The sequence below is a fragment of the Bombus terrestris genome, chromosome 7, assembly GCF_910591885.1.
Source record: "Bombus terrestris chromosome 7, iyBomTerr1.2, whole genome shotgun sequence".
Taxonomy (NCBI): domain Eukaryota; kingdom Metazoa; phylum Arthropoda; class Insecta; order Hymenoptera; family Apidae; genus Bombus; species Bombus terrestris.
Window position 1 is genome coordinate 8,341,672 of NC_063275.1, and position 26,111 is coordinate 8,367,782.

Here is a 26,111-nt window from a genome sequence, read left to right on the forward strand (position 1 = left end):
GTTGGGAAATACTTTCGCATGCGGCTTACTCACCAGACTTGGCTCCGTCCGATTACTATTTATTTGCATCGATGGGACACGCACTTTTCGACCAGCACTTCACTTCTTACGAAAATGTACGAAAATGGCTCGATGACTGGTTTGCCTCAAAAGAGCGACAGTTTTTTTTGGCGTGACATCCACCAATTGCCAGACAGGTGGGAAAAATGTATAGCTAGCGATGGACAATACTTCCAATAAAATATTTTTAATCATTTTCATACAATAAACGTGTATTTTCTATACAAAAATTCCGGTTTCATATTTACATACCTGGTAGTTGCACTGTTTATTTGCACTGTTTAAGACTGTCTGATAAGAGTAAGACTGTTTGAAGGCTGGTTGAAGAAGACTGGTCCCTTGAAGCGCTTGGTTCTTATATGCTAACTTTTAATCCAGGGGGTGTCCTTCTTACCATGGTTTCTGTGAGGTGGGAATCTATCCCTTCCAATCTTGTAACTGTGTATCCTCGTGGGGGTATCTCCTCTGGTGTCGCTGATTAATACCAGATACTCACTTTAAAGCGGACCCATCAAGCACTTAGAATGTCAATTAGCCTCTTGTTGAGGTCCGCATTGTAAAAACATAAAAATAAAAATTACAATTTGGGAGGTAGGAAATTCGGATTTTTCCAAAAAAGGCAGATGTGCTGTCCGAGTCATAAACTGACGACCACTCCAAATCCCGAACAATCGGATCAAAGTACTGATCGAGAATAATCCACGCTATACGACACGAAAATTAGCAGATATGAAATATGAAAATGCACCATCCATGAGCATTTTGTGAAGCTTGGCTATATAAACCGTTTTGGTGTATGCGTTCTCCACGATTTATCGGAATAAAATCTGATGGATCACGTTTCCATTTGCGGTTCGCAACGAGAAGACACCATTTTTGAAGCAAGTAGTGACGAGGGATGAAAAATAGATTATTTATAATCATTTTGAGCGGAGAAGATCTTGAGAGAGGCGAAATGAATAACCTTTAACCATCCCAAAAGCCGGTCTTCGTTCAAAGAAAGTCATACTTTGTGTTTGATGGGACTGAAAAGGATCTTTGTATTATGAACTTCTACCAAACAACCAGACGATAAATTCGGAAAAGTATTGCTTGTAATTAGTCGAATTTAAGACAGTTATTGAACAGAAACGTTTAGAGCTAGCAAATCGGAAGACGTCGTGTTTCATTAGGACAATGCGCAGCCTCATATGTTTTTGATTACTCGACAAAAACCGCTGGAGCTTGGTTAGAATGTGCTACCCCATCCACCATTTATTAGACATATAGCCGCACATTTTCATTTATTTAGGTCATTACAAAATATCCTTAATAGCAAAAGCTTTAATTCTTTGGTCGACATAGAAAATCATATCGAAAAGTTTTTTGCCGAAAAACCTGAGAGGTTTTGGAAGAATGGAATATTCTTCAAAAGGTTGTTAAAACAAAATGGCACCTATATAATTCAATAAATGTGTATCGAAATTTAAGTATGCTGCGTTTGAATTTTTCTTAAAAATCGGAACGAACTTTTCGGGCAAACCAATACCATCCCAGAAGACCATTTGAGGGATACATTAAAAAATATCTATATATATTTAAATATTCTATAACATGAATCATCCTGTGAATTGGTGTAAGGCGTAAAAATAAGAAATTACATTAAATTGAGTTAGACATTCATATTTATAAAGAATTATATTATAAAGTTAAATGTTAAATATGTTACAGCGAGCTAAGAATCTCTATAGTCTTCTCACCAGTTCAAGCACGTATTGTTACATATTCCTCTTTGCAACGTGTCAAGTAGAAAAATATCGATCTTATCGTTGCTAGCGCTATAAAATATTAATCAGAACAAGAAATATTAATATTCGCTTAACCATCTACAGTTGCAATCAACTAAAGTATCCTGTTGCTATTGTCACGTAATACATTAGCAAAATCTATTATATCGTATTTTCTTTGGGCGAACAAGTGCATACTGTACATATCCACACATATGAAGAGTGAGGAAAAAATAAGGAAAATTGTTGAGAATAATCGATTATTAATACAGTAGAACCTCGATTATTGGAACATTGATTAATGAAAAATTAGAAGATAGTTCCTTGCAAGAAAGAATAGAAAAAAAGCATAGGAACTGAAGGAAATTATTACATTTTTATTCCAATGTTTTTATCTCGTCTGTGTTTGTTTAGTATTAATATGTATAAAATAGTTCAAAATAGATAATCTTTTCTCATATGAAAATAAAATTATCCTTCTTCTGTACTTTTACTTCATAAGTGAAAGAACAAGAGGAACGATGAATTAGCTATGCATATAAAATTTACCTACAATAGAAATAACAAAAATAAGTAAAAATAATTATTTTAAAATATTTAAATTTGTTCTTGTAGTTGAACGCTGCAGAGTATTGGAACAAAATAAAAATGTCAATTTATACTGTTATTAAAATATGTTATTCGATACTATAGCCAGCAATTATATTAACGTTTAAATACTTTATTTTCCGTTCTCTCTTTACGCGTGAGACCTTCTGATACTTTGAAGTTCACTATTGAGGAAGTATAGATAAAGTAAATATAAATAAAGATAAAATTCATACTCTAATCGAGGTACTGCATATTTTAGAAAAATATTGTTGTTACAACAGAAACTTTTCAAAGAAAAAGAAAATATAAACAATTTTGCTTCTACTCGATTAATATAAACAAATAAACAAGACTAAACATATAAAGATAATAATTCATTGTGTATCATGTTTTTCTTTTACCTTTGAAATAGCAACAGTACGTCAATTCTTCAGTGCGACGTCTCACTTATAATTACTGGACACCGGATGTGTAACTAATAATATATAATAATATATGATAATCACTATTAGATTGAGTTGCCAAAACAAATATCTGCTTAAATTTAATCTCTTTAATTGTTTTCATAAGAATTTGAATTTGCATAAATATTCGTAATCTAATAATGAATCTACATAATTCTCTAATCTCATTTGTCACAAAATGCATTATATGTATATTGGAAGACTATTAAACAAATAGTTTTCCAAACCTTATTATTCTCTTTACTCTTCATATACCTTTCAATATTTCCATTCGTTTCGAAAGAGCTTTCGTTTTGATTCGCTATAATACTCGTGCATGTTCGGTTATATTATACAGATAAATATGTTACTATGCTATAGCAAATTAAGAGCCTATCTATTATATCACATGTGAGAAAGCTGCGATAATATAGCTCGACGACTACGTACAAGAGGAAAAAAGCAAAGGACTTAATAGTTAATAACTTTACGTTTGTTAAACGAGAAGCGAACATGCTTAATTGCGCGTGTGTCTACTATGCGAACAGATGTCGCATTTTTCTTCCCTCTTTCCCTCTCTCTTTCCTCTCTCTTTTCTCTCTTCTTTTTCACTCTCATTCATACATTCACTCTATCTCTCATACTTTCTTTATATCTATATTTTTACATGCTAACCGACTCGGCACTGAAATTGGCGATTGTCCAATTCTAAACGATCAGTTACTCTCTGTTGAATATTGGCTCCCTCTCGAAATTGTATCGCGTTCTGTAAAGCATAGCGATTCCTGTTTCGTTTGATCCTTCTGTGGCGAGTCTGGAAACGATTTAATGGTCCCAGTATTGCTTATTTCGCATAAAACGTTAATTCGCTGAACGAGGTATTTTCATTAACCCATTAAAGACTAATGTTGCATTACTGCAACGTTTCGTTTGACATTCTCTTCAGTTTATATTATCAAATTATCAAAATTATCAAAAGAAATTGTAGCTCTGAAAGAAGATTCCAAGGATTCCCTTAATATATTTTTCGTCACCATTTTAATAAATAAATAATCTTATAAAATGTAATTTTATTATTAATTAAGTTTTTTGAAGACCATGATAAATAATAATGAGAGTATGTTATATTCATACAGATATAGATTATATAATTATAAAATATATTATATATTTTAAAGTTTAATATTGTCTTACTGAAAAAGGAAACCTGTTTTATTAACGAACTTTTTATGTTTGTCTCTAATTCTCTTTAGTATCTAACTAAGGGCAATATTTTTTGGAATATTTTATTATTTGATAGAATTTCATAATAAAAACGCTGCAAATTTTTCGAACCGAATATTTCTCCTTCCATATGGATTTTACAATTTTATGAAAAGCGAAATTGATGTATTTTGTATCACTATGGTAAAAAAATATTTATATCAATTATAAAAATCCTTTTTCTACCTCCGATTTGAGTAATGGGTTTCTGTAATATATTATATCTATTACTTTAATATATTCTTTGTGTAATTCTCTTTATAGCACAAAAATTTGCTTTATATGCAACAGTAATGTTCTGCTTACTCAACTTTTATATATTATTTAATTGTTTGACCTTTAATGGGTTACGAAACGTTTCATAGTTTTCGTTAGACCTGGTAAGTATTCCCAGCAAATACTCCAACGCTATGTCCTATAATTAAAAATCGCTGAAGATTTTGTTTTTAATTTTTAATTGCGAGAAAAATTTCTAAGTGGCGTTTGAAACTCTATATAGATGTTTCCAGTTTTCTCCGCAAAACGAAGTAATGAGAAGAGAAAAATGTCATATAAACATAAATGTTCATTAAAAAATTATTAAAGAAATATAAAATAACAATCGACCGACTGCCTGTTTGATAAAGGAGAGAAACAGATTAGTGATATTCATGTACTTGATATTTTAACTTTTATTTCACTATTTCTAAATAAAAATGCAAAAACAAAATTTTTTACATTGACAATTTTTTCTAATTTTCTCTCAATTTCAGTCAATGCATTATGAATTCTATACATTAGTTTCTGAATTAATTCTACTAATTATTAATTCTTGTCATAGAAAATATGTTTTTAAATTCCATGTAAGTAGAATTATATATATAATCAGATCTAGGTTGGATTAGGTTGATAGCAAGAATAATGTCCGTTTAATTACCAGATTTAAACAATTAAAGAAAAATTGGTTATTACTTTGTATTTCAGTTATAACTTTTTAATAAATATTTATGAGCTATAGATTCTATAAAACTTTTTACTTAGTTTTCCTTATAGAATATATTATATAGATTTGCTTCGTTTAGAAACCTGGGACATCTTTATTTCTCTCTGTGTTTTTATATCTTACGTTTGGAGCCTTTGCAAAGAATCATTTGTACCTAATACAATATTACACTATTTTTTGTTATTAAACTTAACTTGGAAGAATTGCAATACTCAGAAAATATATTTGAAGTGATTGCAACCATCGCAAAATTTCTGATCCATCGATTTCACAAGAACACAGTGCACGGTTTCGAAACTCTTGGCGCATTTGTTCGCTTTGTTATATTTAAAAAGGCTATCATGCATCGTTAACGACGATCTAAAGAAGCGAGTAGAAAAATACCGAATCTATAATATAACTATAGGTAGAATTTACGATCTAAGAATACGAGAACAACGAAGAACAGGCTCTTCTTGCAATGTGCTACAAGTTATATTGAATAATTGAGTGGATCGAAAAAGCTGAATATTCTAATATAATTATAAATATAAATTTTGTATATATTCGTATATTTGATAGAAGTGTATATTTATGTATATGTTAATATGTTAATATGTTACGTCAGTACATATATTAATGTACATTGAACATGTTAACATATTTAACAAACTTAAGAAATATGAAATTGTCAATTTGATCAAATGAAATAAAATAATTTGTTTTTTTATGAAGGTACCTTTGCAAAATTAAATTGTCATGTCAATAGATTTGGAGGAAATTTTATATCATTCAACATTTGAAAAACAGTTCGTTATAATCGACGATATTTTGTTTTACTATAATTATAATTGCAATTAATTATAATAAAATATTATGTAGATTCAGTTTTAAAAATTCTCAAATTTTCTAACAGTAATAATCATCTAAATGTTCAACTCAAACTTATTTCCAAAAAATTTCTTTATCCACTATTTTCATTTGCATAAATGTAAATCTAGACTAGGAAGAACAAACTTTATTTTATACAAAATATCCTACGTATTGAATTTATCATGAACTTCCTAAGCCAATGGTATTATAAAAGAACTAAAATGAAAGGAAATGTATCTATTATCAATTAAAGATAAAATATCTATAATTATCAATATACCTATTATTTATCAACTATTAAGATTTATTATGTATTCAAAATTTCCATCAATAGGATCTTTTTACATAATTAATCCTGCATATAAAGTTGTTATTAATTATTCGATCCACTCACAGTAATTCCCTTCAGTTTCTTAAAAAGCTAGAGACAATTTCTTGTAATCGATGCTCGAAAGATATTTGGATGATCCATAAAACCTTGGAACTTGGCACATTTCACATTCCACGTGTTTCCATTAATAAAAATCCTCTTCCTCGAGCTGAGCGTAAAATTTCCCCACCTGCTCCTTAGCGGCTTGTATAATGGAACCTTTGCATGGGTTAGGGTCCCAGTTAAGACCTGGACAACCCATGGATTCGAAACAGGTGACTAGACGATTGGTTTTCGATGGACAGCATTGAACAACCGCCCAAACACAGGGTGAAGGACTTTGTACAGGTGGCTGTCGAGTTGGTGGCGCTGGAAAGTTTGGCACTTGCACTCCTTCTTGATACGGATCAAGTCGCTGTGAAGAAATAGAAATCTCAAGTAGATTTATATACTGAATATATTATTTATCAGACTGCGGATTTTTATACATTCATCAAAAATTTAAAGGGGCAAAAATGCACAGAATGCATATAGTATACAACAAATATATAAAAATTTCAAAATATAGTACTCGTTGTTATATTATCGTTATTGTAGGAAAGACAAATCTTTGTATAGATTATATTTATTTATTCGTATTCATAAAAATGGAAATTTGAATATAAATAAAATACGCTTTCGTAGCATGAATAGATGTATAAAAAAATATGCAGAAATATATTAAGTACCTAGTCAAGTAGAGTACTCGTTATAATTTATAGTAGAAAGCACGAATCTCTATTTAAGTCTTATTTCTTTAATTGTGTCCATAAAAATATAAATTTCTATAAAAATTCGTACTCTAACCATCAATAATGTTTTAATTTGAATTATATCGAATTTAAATCTTGAATTTTAATAAAAATCGAGGATGTTTGGTAGAGACGAAAAAGATTTTCGTTATGGATAATAATTAATGGTAACCAAAAAATATTCACCACAGATAATGGTTATCAGTAAAAGTAATTTCTGTTATCAACACTGTCTGATAATAAATAAAAAGAAGTTTCATTATCGATAATGATTATTCGTATCTAAAAATAATTTCTATTATCGATATAGGTTATTACAGGTAAGCAAAAAATAAATGACTATTTATAACGATTATTCATAGTCGAAATCATTTAAACTAAGATATGAATGCTTATATTATATTTTAATTTCTTATATTTTTTTAGTTTGGGTTATAGTAGCTACGCTGGTATACTGTTTTTGTCAGGTCGATTCATATATTTTTTTATTTTATGAGCCAAACTATGTTCCGCATTATCCTATTTAATATCGATGTAATCAATATAGAATATATGGATAAAATTAGCTTTAAGTAGAATAGAACTATAGATTACGAAAGTGATATTTTGATTCATGATTACTCATTGATACTTACTCATTGTTAAGACTTTGACGTGTTTATATCAGCGGATTGTTTCTTAACTTATTAATCGGTAATTAAAAATATAACTAAAATAGAAATATTGTGCAATTAATAAAACAGAAGTGCATATAAGGTTATATTTCGCATCCAGTAGTTAAACATACTGAAACAATAAATTTAGCTATATTTAGACATATCTAGTATAAGAAAAGAAAACTGTATAAATTATAATCACTCTCTATTAATATATCTTGGGTTGTTCTTATATTTGAATAATTACTTATTCTTACCAATAACTCTGCATACTTTTGATATAACAATATAATAAGTTACGTGAATGTGTTTACTTTCAATTATATAATTGATTCAATTATAGAATGGAAATTAATCTTCTAAACATATTAATTAATCCATTAAATTTTTTATGGAAATGTAGATAAAAATAATGTTTCTAATACATTGTAAATTATTATAGTTTTATATAATTTTAGCCCCACTGCACATTAAATAAAACAAGTAATTTTAAAGGATATAACGAGCAATTTTAATATAGAAATTAGAAATATAATATTGTATTTCTTCATCATCTATATCATCTATGTCAACCATTTTGATAAATATTTACAAAAAACGGAGTTACTCACGATTTCGATACTTCCTTAATATGTTGTTAAAATCACCACTCTGAATTGTGTTGTGAAGGTTTTAATGCGGAGTATGTATAGTATATATGTAGTACAATATGTATAGTATAATCAAATACGTGGGCGTAGGACGGGTCTGTCCCTTATACATTAAATTTAGATTTGGGTTAGCTTAGATTTTTTTCTGGATGGGAATGCAGAGAAAAGTCTTTTGTCCACGCTTTTACTTCATAATAGACATCAATTTATAATAACGAAATTAAATACAACGTTCGAATACAATGATCTTTCAGTATTGATTATGAGTCAGCTTTTCTGTTCACATGTCATAAGAAATCAATTTTGTTGGAGTCATAAGAAACATCAATAGCACAGGTTTCAGTAAGGAAGATAGATAAGAGCATTCGATTTACTATACACTCTACCAAATGCAAATGGTGCCCGAAAAATTATATATTTTTTAATAAACGTTTTTCGAAAATAACTTTTTCAATAAAAGGCAAACACCAATTAAAATCTTTAGAACACTACTCAGGGTGATGACCTTGACAAGATACTAAAAGATTATCGAAATCGGATATGGTTCCATTTTGGAAATACTTTTTATTAACCAATCTAATAAACCATTTCTATCAAGAGAATTTATGTACTCAGAAAGAAAATTCCCATTCATCTTCCGAGCGAAATCTTAGTTATACGTATGTGTTATTATACATTACATATATTACATTATATACGTTACAAGCAAAACTTTATATCTGTGCAATGTAATATTCGTTTAATTTTTTATTGATAATGAATAGCTTCAGTGTTTAATTTATAAGTAACACATAATTAATTGCTACCTTTATAACAATTGGGAGGCTACAAATATTCTACTATAAATTAGTACTTGCATGGGAGCCATATTGAATGCGGAATTACTCCACGTTTAACGATAGCAAGCTCCCATTACTAATCGATATCAACGATAATGATGCTCGTTTCGAAAGCCTACATATGTAGATATTAGATATGCAGATATTAGATATAACAGAAATGTACCGTTTCGGTTTCATTTCTCCGAAAACGACATGTTACAGAATTTTTGTGAAGTTATGAAAACTGGATTTTGAATTAAACTTTTATGGACATGATTATACCTGGAAATTATTTGCGCGTGAATTCGCAGAAATTCTTTAAAAGAAACAGTTTATCATTTGATATATATTCGTTAATTCCATTAAAAATGAAGGTTACATGGGAAAAATATAGTAATGATTTTCTAATTTCGCTGTTTGGTGAATTAAAAATATACACAGTTTAATATGAAATAATTAAACTAAATAGATGAAAATGAGTGATAAATACATGATGTTTTATAATTAATAAGTAGTTTTAGCTTAATAAATATCAGTCTGCATGACTAACTAATGTTATTAATATTTTTTAAATGTTCAATAGAATGATACAAACCAGATGTTAGTCCCAAAATCATAAAACAAGATGTTTTTGATATAAATCTGTTCTAATCGCCTACATCCTTCAAATATAACACAACATTTCTATTGATATTCTCAAGTACTCATAAATATAATTTCTATAATTAAGAAATTTGATCTTTCACTCAATTTTATTAAATTAAAAATTATATATAATATTCATATGTAATGGATAAAATATTAAATAAAACATTGCTATGATTTCATTTCCACTACATTCTTATCTCATAATTGTGTAAGAAATTAATATCAATCTTGATTCAAATATAACATAATATATCAATAAATTTATTAATACAACATTCAATGATATCATTTTTGTCAATGTTAAATTTATTAATAGACAAAATATTCATTTATAGTTTACAATTTAGAAAATTACTCTACAAATTCATAATATTTAACTATAAAATTAACCTGTACATGTTAACAAAATATGTAGAGGATATCTAATGGGCGATTCTAGATATTAAAACGCTGAAAGAAGTTCCTATATAGGTTCCTATATTTCGTCTGAGGTTTAGTTTTCAAGTTTTTTTACTAAAAACTAGTTAATAAAATACTAATTAATAAAACAACTGACGAACCTCCATCTATCTCACTCATATTTTATATATCTCACTGTGAGACCCATGAACCGAAACAAATGATAATAGGATATCTGCTGCTTGTAACTTAAAAGTTAGCCTTAAACAGTATTTTCATTATTTTGATGCCTAGAATAGACATCAAATGTTACGTCCCTTGTGTGTTTTACAACAGCCTACATAAATAAAATTTTGAACCTGAAATAAATCTTTAATCTGTCGCTTTAGTATTACCTAACAATACCTAAATATTTAAGATATACAGGGTGGTTGGTAACTGGTGATACAAGTGGAAAGGGTGTGATTCTACGCGAAAAGAGAAGTCGAAAATATAGAATAAAAATTTTTCGTATGAGGCTTTGTTTTAGAGAAAATCGATTTTGAATTTTCGCTGGAACAATAGCTTGGCCACCACGCTCTCCTGACTTAACTCCGCTTGACTTTTATTTATGGAGCCATATTAAATCAATTGTCTATTCTGAAGAAATCGCAAGTTGCGAGCAATTGAAAGAAAAGATTATTGTAGCCTTTCATACTTTAAAACAATCGAATACGTTAGAAAGTGTTCATAGAAATTTAATTAGAAGAGCAGAAGTATGTGTTGGGCAGAATGGGCAACATTTTCAGCAATTTTTGTAATAATAAACTTTATGATTACTTCATATTATTTCATTATGTATTCCTAATTTTCCGTTACGGCAAAAACAAACTTAAACTGCAATAATATCCATCGAGACAACGATCTACAGTGAGATCCGTTATAACGAGACGTGATAAAGTGCACGCGTACCGAGCGAAAATTCAAAGTCGATTTTCTCGAAAACAAAGCCTCGAACGAAAAATTTTTATTCTATATTTTCGACTTCTTTTTTCGCGTAGAATCGCCCCCTTTCCGCTTGCACCACCAGTTACCAACCACCCTGTATAAAGCTAGTGAGTTTCATGCATTAAAATTTATTTCCTAATATCTATTAGAAAAATTCGTACGAAACCCGTATTCTCATTAAATTAACACGACATTTGGCAACCATTTCATATTTTACTAATTTTCAAAATATCGCTAATTGTCTACAGAGAAAATATTTTAAAGTTTCCTAGTAAAATTAATTAGTTAGCAAAACAATGTGTTATCTCCTTATTTGTTACTATTATTTCTTTAACTATTATTTTACCTGTTATAGTTCATCAGAAGTAGAAATCGGCTTTACTTTTTTCATTGGTTATTTTGGATAAAATGTACATGAAAATGAAATGGATCGTCCCGGATACACATGCAAAGCATGTAATGTCTAAATTCGTCTTTATGGACATATATCATACATGTACGAGCGCAGCAGGATAATGCAGAACAATTATCGAAAGTCGAGGATCGGAACGACTTAATTCAAAAGCTTGAAACAATCGCGCGCTGGAACGTTTGAATTGGAACACATTTGTAGAAAGAGAAGGCTCACCGTGTTGATATCGAAACCCGTTCTCGATAACATGTTAGGTACCACGGGTTGGACTATTATGCTTGCGCTCACAGGCAACGCGTTCAGCCTGGCCTCTTCCTGCCGTCTCCGATGCTCTTTCATGACCCTGTCACGTTCCTCCTTCTCCCTTGCTTCCTTTGCTCTGTATAGGATAAAGAGACACGTTATATTATCAACATGACTGAAAGAGGAAGCTCATTGTGCACGGTGCGACCGGCCTGTTTGTTTCATTAACGTCGCTCGACTTGCAGCGCGTTAACTCACAGCCTACTAACATGTTTCGCACGGACGAAATTTTGAGACAGTATTCTGGTTGAATATTTATCTTGTCGGTAGTCGCAGCCGCGACGACACGTAATGAATCTTACGAGACGCAATAACTGCCGCGAAATTGTGTCATCTTTTCAAGCTGTTATCCTTCAAAACCAATCTCGATGCATATAAGTGATATCACGTTGTTGCAATTTTATTGCACATTTTACGTTTTCTTTATGTTTGCAGTAAAGGAGATATTCGTGTGTGTTTTATCGCTAGAAATATAAAGTTATTGAATTGTACAGTATCGTTGGTGCGAAATTGCAACGGCGCACAGTGATTTAAACTGTTAACTGAGCAAGATGAAGTTATTCGAATTGCAAATCTCTTGGCCACATTAATTTCTTTATTTAGAGATTCCTTATCTCTATATATATCGTTTAATTTCTATTGGAAAAAAATTACATCATACTTACATTTGTAAACACTAAAATCATCAGCTAAATTAATTTGTCTTTATTACCTTTTAGTTTCATAATTAAATGAACAATATAACTCTGAGTCAGTTAATACATTTAAATGGTTATTTAACTCGAAAAAGGTCATAAGATTTTATGCCAACTAACTTCGTTTGCTTGAGATTCAGATGTTTGATATAAGATGTTTGTTAAATAAATCATTATCTAATTAAATTACTTTTATTCCAATAATATATAAATCGTTGCTTTTATTTAAGTAATTTTTAAAAATAAATGGAAACATTCTAATAAAGAATCCTTAATGATATAGAAATTTAAAGCAATAAAGAATGGAAGATGTAGTAGAAAATGATTAAAATTTTAAAATTCCGTATGATGTGACGTCGCGTGTTCACCTGCCGTTAATTGTAAATTCTAAGTAGCATACAAACCGGGATCCGATCACTGTATTCTGTTAGTTGACTAACTATCATCGAACTGTATTTCAGTAGTTACTAATAGCAACGTAACTTAACTAAGTTACGTTGTCAAGTTATGTTAAACTAATTACATTTAATATACAATGATTTCCTTTACTATTAGTAAGACATTAATTTTAGGTTTCAGACTTTTGCAATATTTATCAGGTGAAATATTTGTGGCTTCATAAGTTTCGACCGTGTTTTGAAACTTTCATTCAGATCTGTCTTGAAAAAATGAACCGGGGTGTTCAAGAAATGCCGGAACAAAGCGCAACGTACTATTAAAAACACAATCGAAATCTGATAAATTAACATATATCGAGACATTAATTCTTTCAGAAACGATGATACTAACCTTATAACATTATTACACAATTATTACATTTCAGTGGATATATGTATTTTTATAGCATTTATATGCTAATTAATTAGATCCAAGTATATTAAATTTCGTATCAATAATACTTTCGAATGATAAAGATGTTATATGTACTATAAAAATGTAGAACATAATGGAAAAATGTTTCATTGGAAAATAAGAATATGTGCAAATACTTTATATAGTCATTTATGTAAGCAATGTTACTGTATGCAAGTATATAAAAAAAGTGTTTGATTTAATTATTGAAATTAATAAAATATAGTATTACTATAATTAATAATATTTAATATAATTAACAACATTAATATACTAATTAGTAACATACAAGATAACAAGAAAAGACAGATGTAATGATTTTTTATACTGGTAATGTTATAATATTTCTTAGTATCTATATACAAAGGAGTTAAATTAAAAAACGGAGAATGAACATATTCTTTGCATTTCTCAATGTACACAGCTTAATTCAACCCATTTAATGACTAAAGAATTCAGAATTTGCACATATAATGTATTTTCCTGATCTGTTATAGACCACTTTACGCACGCGAGATTGTTTGCAAGAGTTCTAAGCAAATAGCAAATACTGCGTATCGTGTTAGGTAGTTACCATAATGGATAATGGGACGATTGTTGAGGTACAGATATTATTGTGTTCTATTTTGCATTAGAAATTAGAAAATTGTTTTATCATCCACATTGGTAATTTTGCAGATTGTTATTGAATATTTCATTTTCAACTATGATTAACTTATGAATGCAATGTAAATATATTAAATCGAGTAATAAGTTTTTTCGTGTATGTTTTAAAGGGCGTGAATATGATACATTATAAATTACAACTGGAAAGAACATCGATTTAAAACTTTCAGATTTTAAAAAGAATGGTAAATCGACTTGAAATTTAAATTACATTAAAGTATTAATATAGCATAGTGTGTATATGAAAATGTTATTGATTAATTTTAAGAGGAATTGAGCTAAAGATGTAAAATGTCTGTATAATATTTTCTTACTATATTCATATTAGTAGTTTTGTTTAAAAATAAGTTTTATCTAGAACTTATTATGAATTAAATTTAGATAAATTAGGATCTCCATAAAAGCTAGTTTAGTTATTACGAAGAAAATATTTGCACCAAAAATTATTTGATATAAAAATTATGTATGTTGTAATTATAAATATAAAATGTGTACATAGTAACAAAGACAATGACTGTTATATTAAAAATCGTAGATGTGGACTTGGTTACATTGTTAAAGCTACAATAAAAGTGATAGAAAGACAACTATTTTAGCAGGAAGAATGATATATGACGGCGAAAACATTTTGAAACTTAAGTTTTAAAAACTATATGGTGGCCGTAGTGCCATAAATATTAGCAAGAGGACCAATGTGACGCAACCTACGAGTTCTGTCTGGGGTATTTATCGATTAGGAAAATCTATTGCGTCACAAAATATTCTTGATAGAGCTTAGTAACTCAGAATGTGATGTTTATAAAGACAATAAATTAGGACTTATCTTATTTTCCGCACTATGTGTGAATATCACGAAAGATTAAAGCTATAAAATAATTTATTTTAAATTTTTAAAAATTCTAAAAGAAATTTTATATATATGAACCCTTAACTCTACATATATAATATAAATTCTACATCCATAATAAAAAATCTAGAAGAGAATTTTTAATTTTTGCGAATTTATCTATATCTAAACATGTTATTCCATATTTATATTTTTTTCTGATGTTGTGTAATTTTGACTTGAGTTTATTTCACATACTTATTAATTCTATTTATTGTCAGATTTCTAGTATCAATATTTAAAATTGTTTCTCAAAGTTTTACTTGATTATCTTAGTTATTTCTCTGAACGGAATGATTATAACATAATAGTTAAATATTTTAATCAAGATCAAAAAGAAAAATCACAAAAGTCCACCGAAATCAAAAGTATTCCTAATAATATTATCGCATATTAAATTCACTAATGTGATCATAATAAAATAATTCTTATAAAAGAGGTCGGATGTCCTAATAAATAAACCTGTTGAATTAATGAAATTTACCAATTCGTCATATTATAATCTAATATCTAATCGCTAAATTTCTGACTATCTTTCTCTTTGTTCATTTCATTACTTGATATCCTCTTACCTTCGCCTTTCAGCTTCCAGTTGCCTTTTCTCTTGCTCCTGTCTTTGTCTCTCCATAGCTCTCCTGGACTCATCCAAAAGTAAATTGGCTGGAATAAGACTCGTGTCGTGTCTACCTCTATGCTCGTCGAATCGCCTACGAGGCTCATGCCTTGGTCTCGTCCTTTCAGCTTGATTTCTTCTGATCTCCGCTTCCCGCAGCTCTTTCGCATTTCTCTCCGCTTCTAACATCGTTGCTTCTTTCCTCCTTCGTTCCTCCTCGTATTTTCTCGATTGTATCCTTCTAACCTCTGCTTCTCGCCTCAAAGCTTCTTTTCTCAGCTGCTCCTGTTGCTGTCTCTGTCGCTCGAGGATTTCTTCCTCTTCGATCGTTCTAGTTGCTTTTCTTCTCGTATCATTGTAAGCTCGTGGATCGATATTTGTCGGTGCTGATGGACCATGATTTTTTCTCCCCGTCTCTGGACCTGGATATCTCGGCCGATTATATTGTCTAGCTTCTTCTAATTTCCTTCTATACTCCATCCAGTTTTTATCAGATAATTCGCTCTCTTCCGGAACACGCACTGGTTGATTTCTTCGAATGTAATCCTGTAACATACGTTCTTCTTCGAGTCTTCGTCGCTCCTTCTCCTGCCTCCATCTGTTCGCTTCTTCTCTTTGTCGATCTATTGATTTGTTGAAGTTGATCGGTCGATTACGTTGAATATATCCATCTAATTTTTGCTGATGTTCTTTTTCCTGTTGTTCTCTCATTCGTCTTTCTGTTTCTGGATTGTGTAGTTTATTTGCGTTCGGACTATTTCGCGGAGAGTACAACAAATTAGATGGTTCGTTTCTGTCTTGCTGATGTCTTCTTCTTTGTTCTTCTTGCTCTTGTTTGCGTTTCAACGTCCATTCTCTTCTCCTTTCTTCTAAGCTTTTTCTATCCTGTTCTTGCTGTCTTCGTTTCATCTCTTCCACCCACCTATTCTGCTCTCTCCTACGTGATTCTTCTTCCTGTAATCTTCGTTGACGTTCTTCTTCTCTTAGACGATTTTCTTCTCGTCTTCTTATTTCTTCTGCTTGCTGTCGTTCTCTTTCCTCCTCGTAAGTAGGAGTCCGTGTCGGAGACTCTTCGTATCTTCTACGAGTTTCTAGTTCTTGCATTCGACGTTGCTCCTCCAATCGATTTCTTCTTGACTCTTCTTCCTGTAAACGTCGTCTTTGTTCTTCCTCCAGATGCCACCTGTTTGACTGCTGCAATCGCCACCTCCTTTCTTCTTCTTCTCTCTCTTTCTGTTCCAACATTTTCTCGTATTCGTTCCTGATATTTTCTATATCAGTATTTGTTTGATTCTTAATATAATTTCGCCTCTGCGCTTCCTGCTGTCTTCTCCATTCCTCTGCTCTTTGTCTTCGTTCTTCTTCCTGTTTCCTCTTCTCCTCTTCTCTTCTTCTTTCCGCATAATTCATTTTTCGTCGCTGATTCACTGTCTGCAGCTCATCGCTAGTCGCTACCCCTTCGTTCTCTCCGAAACCCCAAAGACGTTTAGTACGTTTCCCGTTTTTGTTATCCAATTGTTCAACGTCAGAATCTTCGAACCACAATATCTTACGACGATGATTATCTCTCAACATCTCATCAACGACGGACCTCGTCACACGGTAATCGTCTCGCTTTCCTTTATTAAAATGCGAAACCTCGGCAGTCACCTTCTTTTCTTCCACCTTTCGATCTTTTTGGCCATCCGACAAGATGGTCGATTCATTGCTCGCGCTAGACTTGCCCAAGTCTCCGCGAACAGGTAATTTCTCGGTACGTCCTTTGTCCTTGTGAAAATCCGAATGAATAGTTGCGTCCATGTCGCCTCTACTATGCTTGATCCTTTTCGTGGTAGTCTCCAATTTCTTTAGCTTCAGCAGCTCGTCCATCTCTTCATAGTCTTCCTCGCCAGACAGCTCATAGTCCAGGTTCAAGGATATTGGAGTTACATCCGCCCAGGGATCCACCTCCTTTGGATTCTTATCTTTACCGGGGGAGTCTATCGATCTTTTTTCTCTGCTGTGATCAGGTGCCTCCAATCCTTCACAACCCACCTGTAACTCTGGCACTCCTCCTATACTAAATGGGTCCGTATTTGCTGGAATCTCTGTACTAAAGTCATCGAACGAGTTGGACTGTTTGTGAAGTATATTCAAACTAGTAGCTTTGTACTCGGGCGTTTTAGACTTCCAATTCACGTAGCTAGTCTTTTTAGGTGCTTTACTTTTCCCTTTCGATGGAAATCTCGTGACAGGCGTGGGGCTCAACAGAGGCTTCACTCGGAATACGTCCAATTTGTATATTTCTACGGAGCCTGGTCCTTGATCTTGGAACGTGTCGTCAGCTACAAAAGGATCCTCCAATTCGAAGGGAGGAGACAGCTCGCGCGGCGCTGATTCGAGATCTTTTGAGTCTCTACTATCAGCTTTTTCATCCGTGAAATCTTGACCGGCAAAATTACGCGGCTGCTTATCTTCGACTAAAGGTGAAAAATTGTCACTGGAACTATTCTTTGATCGGCGGAGCAGCAAGTCATTTTTGAGATATTCGGTCCCGTGGGATTGTCTCTGGAAGCCTGGAATGTTGATGTATGAGTAAACGAGAGTTATTGTGAAATGAGGTTACGTCTGGCTTGTGATCAGGTTAGTGGGGAAATGTTGGTATCCTTAAATTTTGACATAACAGGTCTATTAAGCTACTTAATATAGCTTACGTTTTGTAAATGTAAGAATCTCATTTTGTAAATTAAATGTAACCTTAAAAGAGAAAAGATACGTAACTTGATATATAAGAGTAACTTGAGACTTCAAAAAAAATATATATAAAGAAACAAATAGAAGTGTATTTAGAAAAATAAATTCTCATATTCTTCTATAAGTATAAGCATAACTTGAACATTATAATAAATGAAGAATACTGGAGTCCTATTATATTTAAGTAATAAAAAATAGTCTATAGATGTGAATGCTTAAGTATCTTATTTTTATACACAGTGATAAGACAAAGTGATTAAAAATTTGAGGTTAAATGATACTCTTCAGATTCGGAGGAATAAGTGTTACTCTATATTTTCTGTCTTAATTTGTCCATGTTAATTAAAAAATACCACAGGACAATTAATTGAAAAATAAATTATGTATACCTTTGAATACGTTAATTTTTAGGTACATGCTTATTACGTCCTGTTTCTTCTATTTGGAAAGTTTTAAACCTTCTTCTCATTACTTTGTACACTATACAAGATAGAGTGATAATAGTAGTACAATCCGATAAGATGTGATTGTATATGAAAAAATAAGTCAAAGCAAAAGAAAAAAGTGCCTCGTTCGAAACTCAGTTTTCCAGAAAATGGAGTTTGAAATTTTGTCAAGTATACTAGAACTTGGCTAATTATCGATTGAATATGAAGCAATTAGCGGGTTATTCTACATGCAAAAATAAGTAAAAATGTGGAATAAATTTGTTCCGTTTAAGGCTTCATTTTCAAGAAAATAGAGTTTGAACATGCCAGTTATGAATTGGCATTTTGCGCGTATAATAAATTTTCAAATTTAATTTCCGCGAAGACAGAGTATTTTATGAAAAAATTGTATTGCACATTTTTTACCTCTCTTTCCGCGTAGAATAACATCCTGTTAATTATTTTATTTATTCCTGTTCAGTCCGAAATTAGTGATATTCAAATTTGCAATATCAATTTTCTCGAAAATAAAGTCTTCTATAGTAAAATTCATTTTTTTGCCACTGCTATTTCCACTCATCCTGTATGCATATAATGTATATTAAGAAATATATAACAAATTTCGAAAATTAAAAGTCATTTGGGGTAAAATTCACATTTAATATGTAGTATGTTCATAATAATAGTAATTATAACTATATTTTAAGAAATTTTAAAATGCGATGTAAATAATAATTTTAGAAAACCAAATATTTCATTAAATTTCCCCATTAATTAGGTGAAACATGTCAACCTTGCTTAGAATTTGAAAGTACATTTTAAGTTAAAGTTGATAATGAGTTCAGATGAGTGTTTCAAATCATAGTGATCTAATTAATCACGGTAAGAATAGAAAGTAATATTCTAAAAGTAATATTCTAATTCTATATTTCAAGTCATGTAGATTGATGTTTACTAGTAGTTGTTTCGAGGATTAAATAACGTTAGATTGAAATTATAATGCACTAAATAACAACTTTGCATTATTATTTGTAAATGATGTAACAATTAGATTTCAAATCGAACGTGCAGTAAACAGATACTCAGCTGTAAATCACTCTATGGAAAATCTAGATGCTATGTCATTTCAAGATTTTATATTCACTGTCTTCACTATTAATTTAGAATAACTATGGATATTCACGTTTTAAATTGTTCTCATTAAAATTGATTTCAGAGTTGGTAAACGTACTCCCAAAATAAATGAGGTTCACGCGCACGTTTCACGATTATTAATGAAATAAAGGTATTTTATGGTTAGCGAAAGCTTAACGCAATGTTTACCATAAATATTTCATTGCAGATGTATTTCTAAAAATAATTGTTGATTGTTTTATTACAAACCGTTAAATTTTATAATACCGTAATAATAACATTAGTAGTAGTAAAAATAAAAAAAGAATTCAGAAATAAAAAATTGGATTCAATAATAAATATTAATCGCTAGATTTAGTACAAGATTAACAGAAGTAAAAGTTCACAATATTTTTAAAAATAAATTTTGGCTTAATATTGAAATGTTAATAAGTGATTCTGTTCCATAAGAAATTACAAAACATTTTTTAAACTGTTATTTCGAAAAATTTTGTTTAATCGTAAAGTACTACTGTATCATAAAAATGTTACAATTCTCTCCAAATCAGTGACATTTATAAGAACGTTTTTCATTGAAATTTATATTTTTAATCACTTTTTACCTTATCAGAAATAGAAGAAAATTATAGAAAAGCTGTTTGTACGAGTCTCTCTCAGAAATTTCAGTCCAAATTTTAGTTTCATAAATAAAAGTCATCTAATTCATTGCGCTATATAGCCTCTAATGCACGTTTAATAAAATAAATTAAACAGCGTTAATTTTGTATATTATTATGAATTTAAAATACTAATGAAACTTGACATTAGACTTATCCATGGAAATATTCAGCGAATAACCGATTGAAATTGCTTCGTTTACATCGTTATATACATAATAATATAGTGACTTTTATTTATTTGATGTATTTGCAGTGATTGAAACAGGAAAACGATGATTATTTAATTAGAGCTTAATGTAATGGCCTGTCAGCACTTACACTTTTTTATCTGAACTATAGTTCATCGGGATTTTCCCAAATGGTTTACCACGATGCTAATAATAACAAAATTGCAGAAAATATCAGAAATTAATTAAAACTGTAAATTTAATAATGAAGTCTTGATACATGACTTCGTTTCACCAGATCCAAGAAAATTTTTGTGATCTTGAAGAACGAATAATTCATTTATAATAAATATTTTAAGAAAATTATACTTTTTTTTGTAAATAGCTCGTCTCTCGCCTCTTGTTATACAAATATCATGCATAAAAATATCCAAACGCGCACATTTAAAAATTAAATCAAGATAATGACACTGTAAATGTTTATGCATGCATAAGGAATTTAAAAGTACAAAAATGCATGCAATACGCATAATTTATAAAAACACGTAATAATGAAGATAAATTATTATTAGTCAGATTACTGGTGTTTATACAATTATGGGAAATTTAAATGTACAAAAATATATATAATGCAATAATATACAAAACTATAGAAAATATCTATGATTGATTGCTGCTCATATTTAAAAGACGAAAACATACCTAAATATTTATAGGTTCCATTTCCTTAGGTGTATCCAAAAGATATGAATTTACATAGATATTTGTAGTGTAATTATAATGCTTAGTAATTATGATATTTTTTTTATTGCGAATACATTCTTAAAAACATAAAATTGCAAAACATTAAAGTCCTAAGGTAATTACTTGTTCAAACTACAGGTATTCCCCAACTGTCGTAGTAAGAGAAAAAAAAAATAAAAAGAAAACGACGTTTCTATAAAATCCATATCCACGAGACAACGATCTTAATAATACCCAGTTACAATCGAAATTATCGAAATAAATTATCGCGCAACATAATGTTACGCCAAAGAGGCTCGACTTTTATTCCAGCGATGAACGGTGTCAAGTAATCGCGGTTCTGATTAACTTGCATCGCGCTTATCTGAATCATACCGTAAGAGAACTTCATTATGCGTCCCTGACGTTTGATTCTCAGGGGCCGTTATATCAGAAACGAGCATGTTAACCAGAACGACATATTCCCCTGGCGTCAAGGTCACTGCTCTGTTTCTGCCATGCAGGGAGCGAAGAGAGAGGGAAAAAGCCCAGACAGTGACAGAATTAAATTGCTGATGTAACGAATGCCAGACGTACCATTAGTGATGTTTGCCGAGATCAACCTTCGCGGGCCGATCGAAAGGTCGAACGACTGATTCTCGCCAGGATTCTGATCCTTCCAGTTCGGTTGGCCCTCGGCTCTTCGATAAACTCCGTGTTGCTGGTACTGCGGGGGCAAAGGGGTGTATTGATCGAGGGTAAGGCGGGAGGGATAGTGGCTAACTGTCCCCACCACATTCGCGTACACCGCCAGCCAGACCGTGGCCAGAACCACCGTCACTCCTGGCTGCATTCTCCTACAATCAAACGAATATGTTCGTTATATTTCTTTTTTTATTCAAATACCTGCAAAACGCTTGACGTCCTCTTCCTTCATCTCTTTCTTTTTCACTCTTTCATTCTTGTTCTCTCCAGAGAGAGTAGAGCAGAGTTGTGTATTATACATATTATTTCGAACAATTATTTACATAAGAACATATTATCATTTGTAATAGTCATCGTAACAGCTATTTATCCACACAGTTCACTATTATTTATTCGAATAGTGATATACGAAGAATAATATATTTGTAACATATTTGTTTTCTTTGTGTTGCTGTTCGTTTTTACGAGTATCTGTATATGGATACATTCAGTACATAATAATCGGAGACAAAAATAAATGGACACGTAATGGAAATAGGTATCAATGAAATTCCCGTACGTACAGCTTGTTTGCACAAAGATGTTGATGTTAATTATTTAGATACTAAATAATCTATGTACTATAAAGATATATAATAAACAGAATTTAAGTGTATAATATTGGTACTAATTCTTTGATTGATACTTACTTCTACTACCTATGCGCTTATTATCCCTTACCATTCATTAATCAGAGAGCAATAAACTTTCTATTTTAATATTTGAAAAGACAGAACGACGATTGAACGATAAAACTTGTGATATGGTATATTAAAATTTTTATCTGAATAAATTCTAATACGAATATGTAAGTTATTCGAATAATATCTATTTAGATAAATTTGTCATACGTGATCTTTTAATCGTTTAGATATTTGTTCATTTCTGTGAATAAAATTTCGTTCCTTATTGTCATTCGTTATCTGTTATCGAAATAAAATCTTACTCAGTTCTGCACTAGAGACACACGAGATAGTTCGATTCATATGGTTCGCTATCGCTCTAACAAACGCGGTGAACCGAGTTGGAAACGAGGACATTCTCGTATTTTTACTACGATTTCCCGGTTCGCGAGAAGGGAACGGTTTAAACGTTTCTGTCTTCTGGAGACGGTATTACGCTCAGTTCTCTTCCGCTTCCAGAATTCTGTATCCGCGCGAACGAAACGTGTGAGCACTTTGCATCCGATGAAAATTCTTATTAGGTATTCGTGTCACGTCAAAGGACCATTTCGGCTATTTCTGAAGAATCTCAGGCTTGATCGGTTTTAATGACTGCGATATCATACGATAGCGTCACTGAATTTTGATCGGACGAAAAATGATATGTATTTTCCACATATCTTTTTTCTTCTTTGTTTTCTATTGTTTCTTTTCTCTTTCTTTATTTAAATATGAGTTAGATTATGACTTGAATGAAAGGATAATAAATTAGGTAATGGGTTTATAGAAAGATTTATCTACAAGTATATTGATTTTTTATGCTTGAAGAGATTGATTAACATGTTGGAGGTAGGCGAGTTTTATAAAGCTCGCAAAGGGATCGATTATCGCGTTTGCACGTCCTATAACACTCGATTGTAGTGGTAATTAAAAGTTAATTGGCTATTCTGTGGCCGTTGTGATTAGTTATTAAACGGGCGAACAACCTTCCGAGCGAAAATACGGGATATTCGTTGCAGTGCGAGAGACTGTTCTTTTAGGCATAAACGTTGCAAGTTACGATGTATAAATTCAAACCGAGATAATATTACATGTATATAAAATATACGTGCAGGCGTGCGCGTGTGTGTATAACTCAAACTGTATAACTGTGTGTGTGTATAACTATAAAAGCAAAATTAATAATAATAAATTAAAATAAACTTATTTTGTGAATATTAGGATATTATGTTTAATCTAAGATAAATATATATTTTATTGAGATATGATATAATTACTATGATTATTGAAATATTAGATTATTAAAAATTTTATAAATATTGAAATATTATTTACGACATATAGCGTAATGTTTATAATAAGTTTGGAGCTGTTGTTTTATCTACCTTTACTAATAAATATGTTTAAATTCAGTGTTAACATATATTTAGTGAAAACATATATGTATAACATATAAAATGGGTAGATAGAGCGTATAAGTAATTATTAAAATTATGTTACTATTGTACTTTCGTAGACATAAGATGTGATAAATAACGTTGATATTTATTCCATAATTTTATTATTTCATTTATCTAACATAAAATTAATCTATTTAGATTTATAAAATTTATAAAATTATTTTAAATAATATCAATATGTGCAAAAAATTCAAAGCTTCTAATTAAGCATGATAAATTTTATTTTTAATCTAATATTAATAATTATTGTATAATTTAATTAATAATGTAATAATATTATATAATAATTACAATTATTACATTAAAAATGAAATAAGGCCGAATGAGTTTGGAAATTCATAAAAATTTAATAGAAGCTGCTCGTTTCTATCAGAATAAACAATTTTGAATAAATGTTAGATATGTATAATATACTGAATGTCTATTTTATCGGGAAATTTTAAAATTTTATCTATAATTTAAAAAATTATATATTTGCATCCGAGGCTTTCCCTGCGTTATTTATAATGAATGAATAATCATGAGCTGGTAATAGCTAAAATAAATTGGTTAAAAATAATGTGAAACATTTTATTCATTACCGATTTATTCTGATATAACTTAAAATATCATTTATGAAGTGTTATTTAACACTTTTTATTATTAATTATATAAAATATCATTTATAGACTGCAGATGTTTGTGCAAATTAATATTTTTACAAGTACAATTACAAAATCGAGCTCAAGCAGAAATTTATTTTACTTACCAAATATTACAACGAGCACTTTACTTAAATATTTTATATATTTTTATACATTATCTCATTATGTAAAATTTTGCATATTCAAATTTTCCATAAACGTATAAATATCCGCACTCTAATCATTTACTATAACGCATTACTCGAACATATTAAACCATCAAACACATTACATGTATTCGTACATTACTTTCCATTAATCACTTCTCAAAATCAACGATTAGCAAAAATCCAAAAAGTTCTTCCCTCACAACATAAACAAACAAGAAACTTGTTACCCCTCTCGTACCAAAGAATCTGTTTCACAGATTCAACCACCACTTAATTTCGGTAATTTCACGAACTTCATGCCAGGAATGACAATGATCGTGCGTATACCAGACACCATGATCTTTCTTATGATTTGTGTTTCGATCGGTTTCATACCGGGTAACGAGATCACATTCGTCGGTGCACACGAATGCCAGCTATCGATTTCGGGACACTCGATTGCCTCTCGAAGAAGCCGTGCGCTCCACGGTACCTCTTCTCTTGGATAGGGTTCTCCTCTTGTCGCTTCTATCCTCGGGTTGCTTTAGTTGAAATTCTCCGCTTTGTACGCTCGGGGGCTAAATCTCTCCTACTGGCCGGTGGAAAGAGAAGCAACAATTGGCTCTCGACGCGTTCGAGGTGAAGGCGCAGAGGGATCAAGTGATCTTGACATACTGTCGCTGCCAGGTCGAAGTGGCTAAACTTAACGCTGGCCCGACTGCCTGTTGGCTAGCGACGTGGCGGCCCTCGCGCGAAATCGCGCGTATACAATGCTACACTTCCGGATAGTGACGTCAGATTCGCGAAGCCCGTTCTGGGGTCACTGGCAATTTCAAGTAATTGTGGAGACGTTTTGTCATCGACGCCAGGAATGCCTTCTACGACGGTATGACGCAACTACTTTAAAACCGATGTCTGACTGC

The 26,111-nt window shown here is 31.0% G+C and overlaps 2 protein-coding genes across 5 annotated transcripts in view; one reads left to right on the forward strand and one right to left on the reverse strand.

Annotated features, from left to right (window-relative positions):
• Nucleotides 1-26,111, forward strand: part of LOC100643711 — a 334,572-nt gene that overhangs the window by 71,364 nt on the left and 237,097 nt on the right. The window lies entirely within an intron of this gene.
• Nucleotides 1,707-26,111, reverse strand: part of LOC100642504 (trichohyalin) — a 146,904-nt gene continuing 122,499 nt past the window's right edge. Inside the window, exons 1-5 of one of the 2 annotated variants that reach the window (XM_048407184.1) lie at nucleotides 25,585-25,866; nucleotides 22,148-22,407; nucleotides 15,666-18,261; nucleotides 11,908-12,070; nucleotides 1,707-6,742 (exon numbers count right to left, since the gene is read on the reverse strand). In XM_048407184.1, the coding sequence (XP_048263141.1) occupies nucleotides 6,473-6,742; nucleotides 11,908-12,070; nucleotides 15,666-18,261; nucleotides 22,148-22,403 (3,285 nt within the window). In that variant the 5' untranslated portion in view covers nucleotides 22,404-22,407; nucleotides 25,585-25,866 and the 3' untranslated portion in view covers nucleotides 1,707-6,472. Of the gene's footprint in view, nucleotides 6,743-11,907; nucleotides 12,071-15,665; nucleotides 18,262-22,147; nucleotides 22,408-25,584; nucleotides 25,867-26,111 lie in introns of those variants that run through there. The other variant, XM_003400612.4, reaches the window with a different exon arrangement.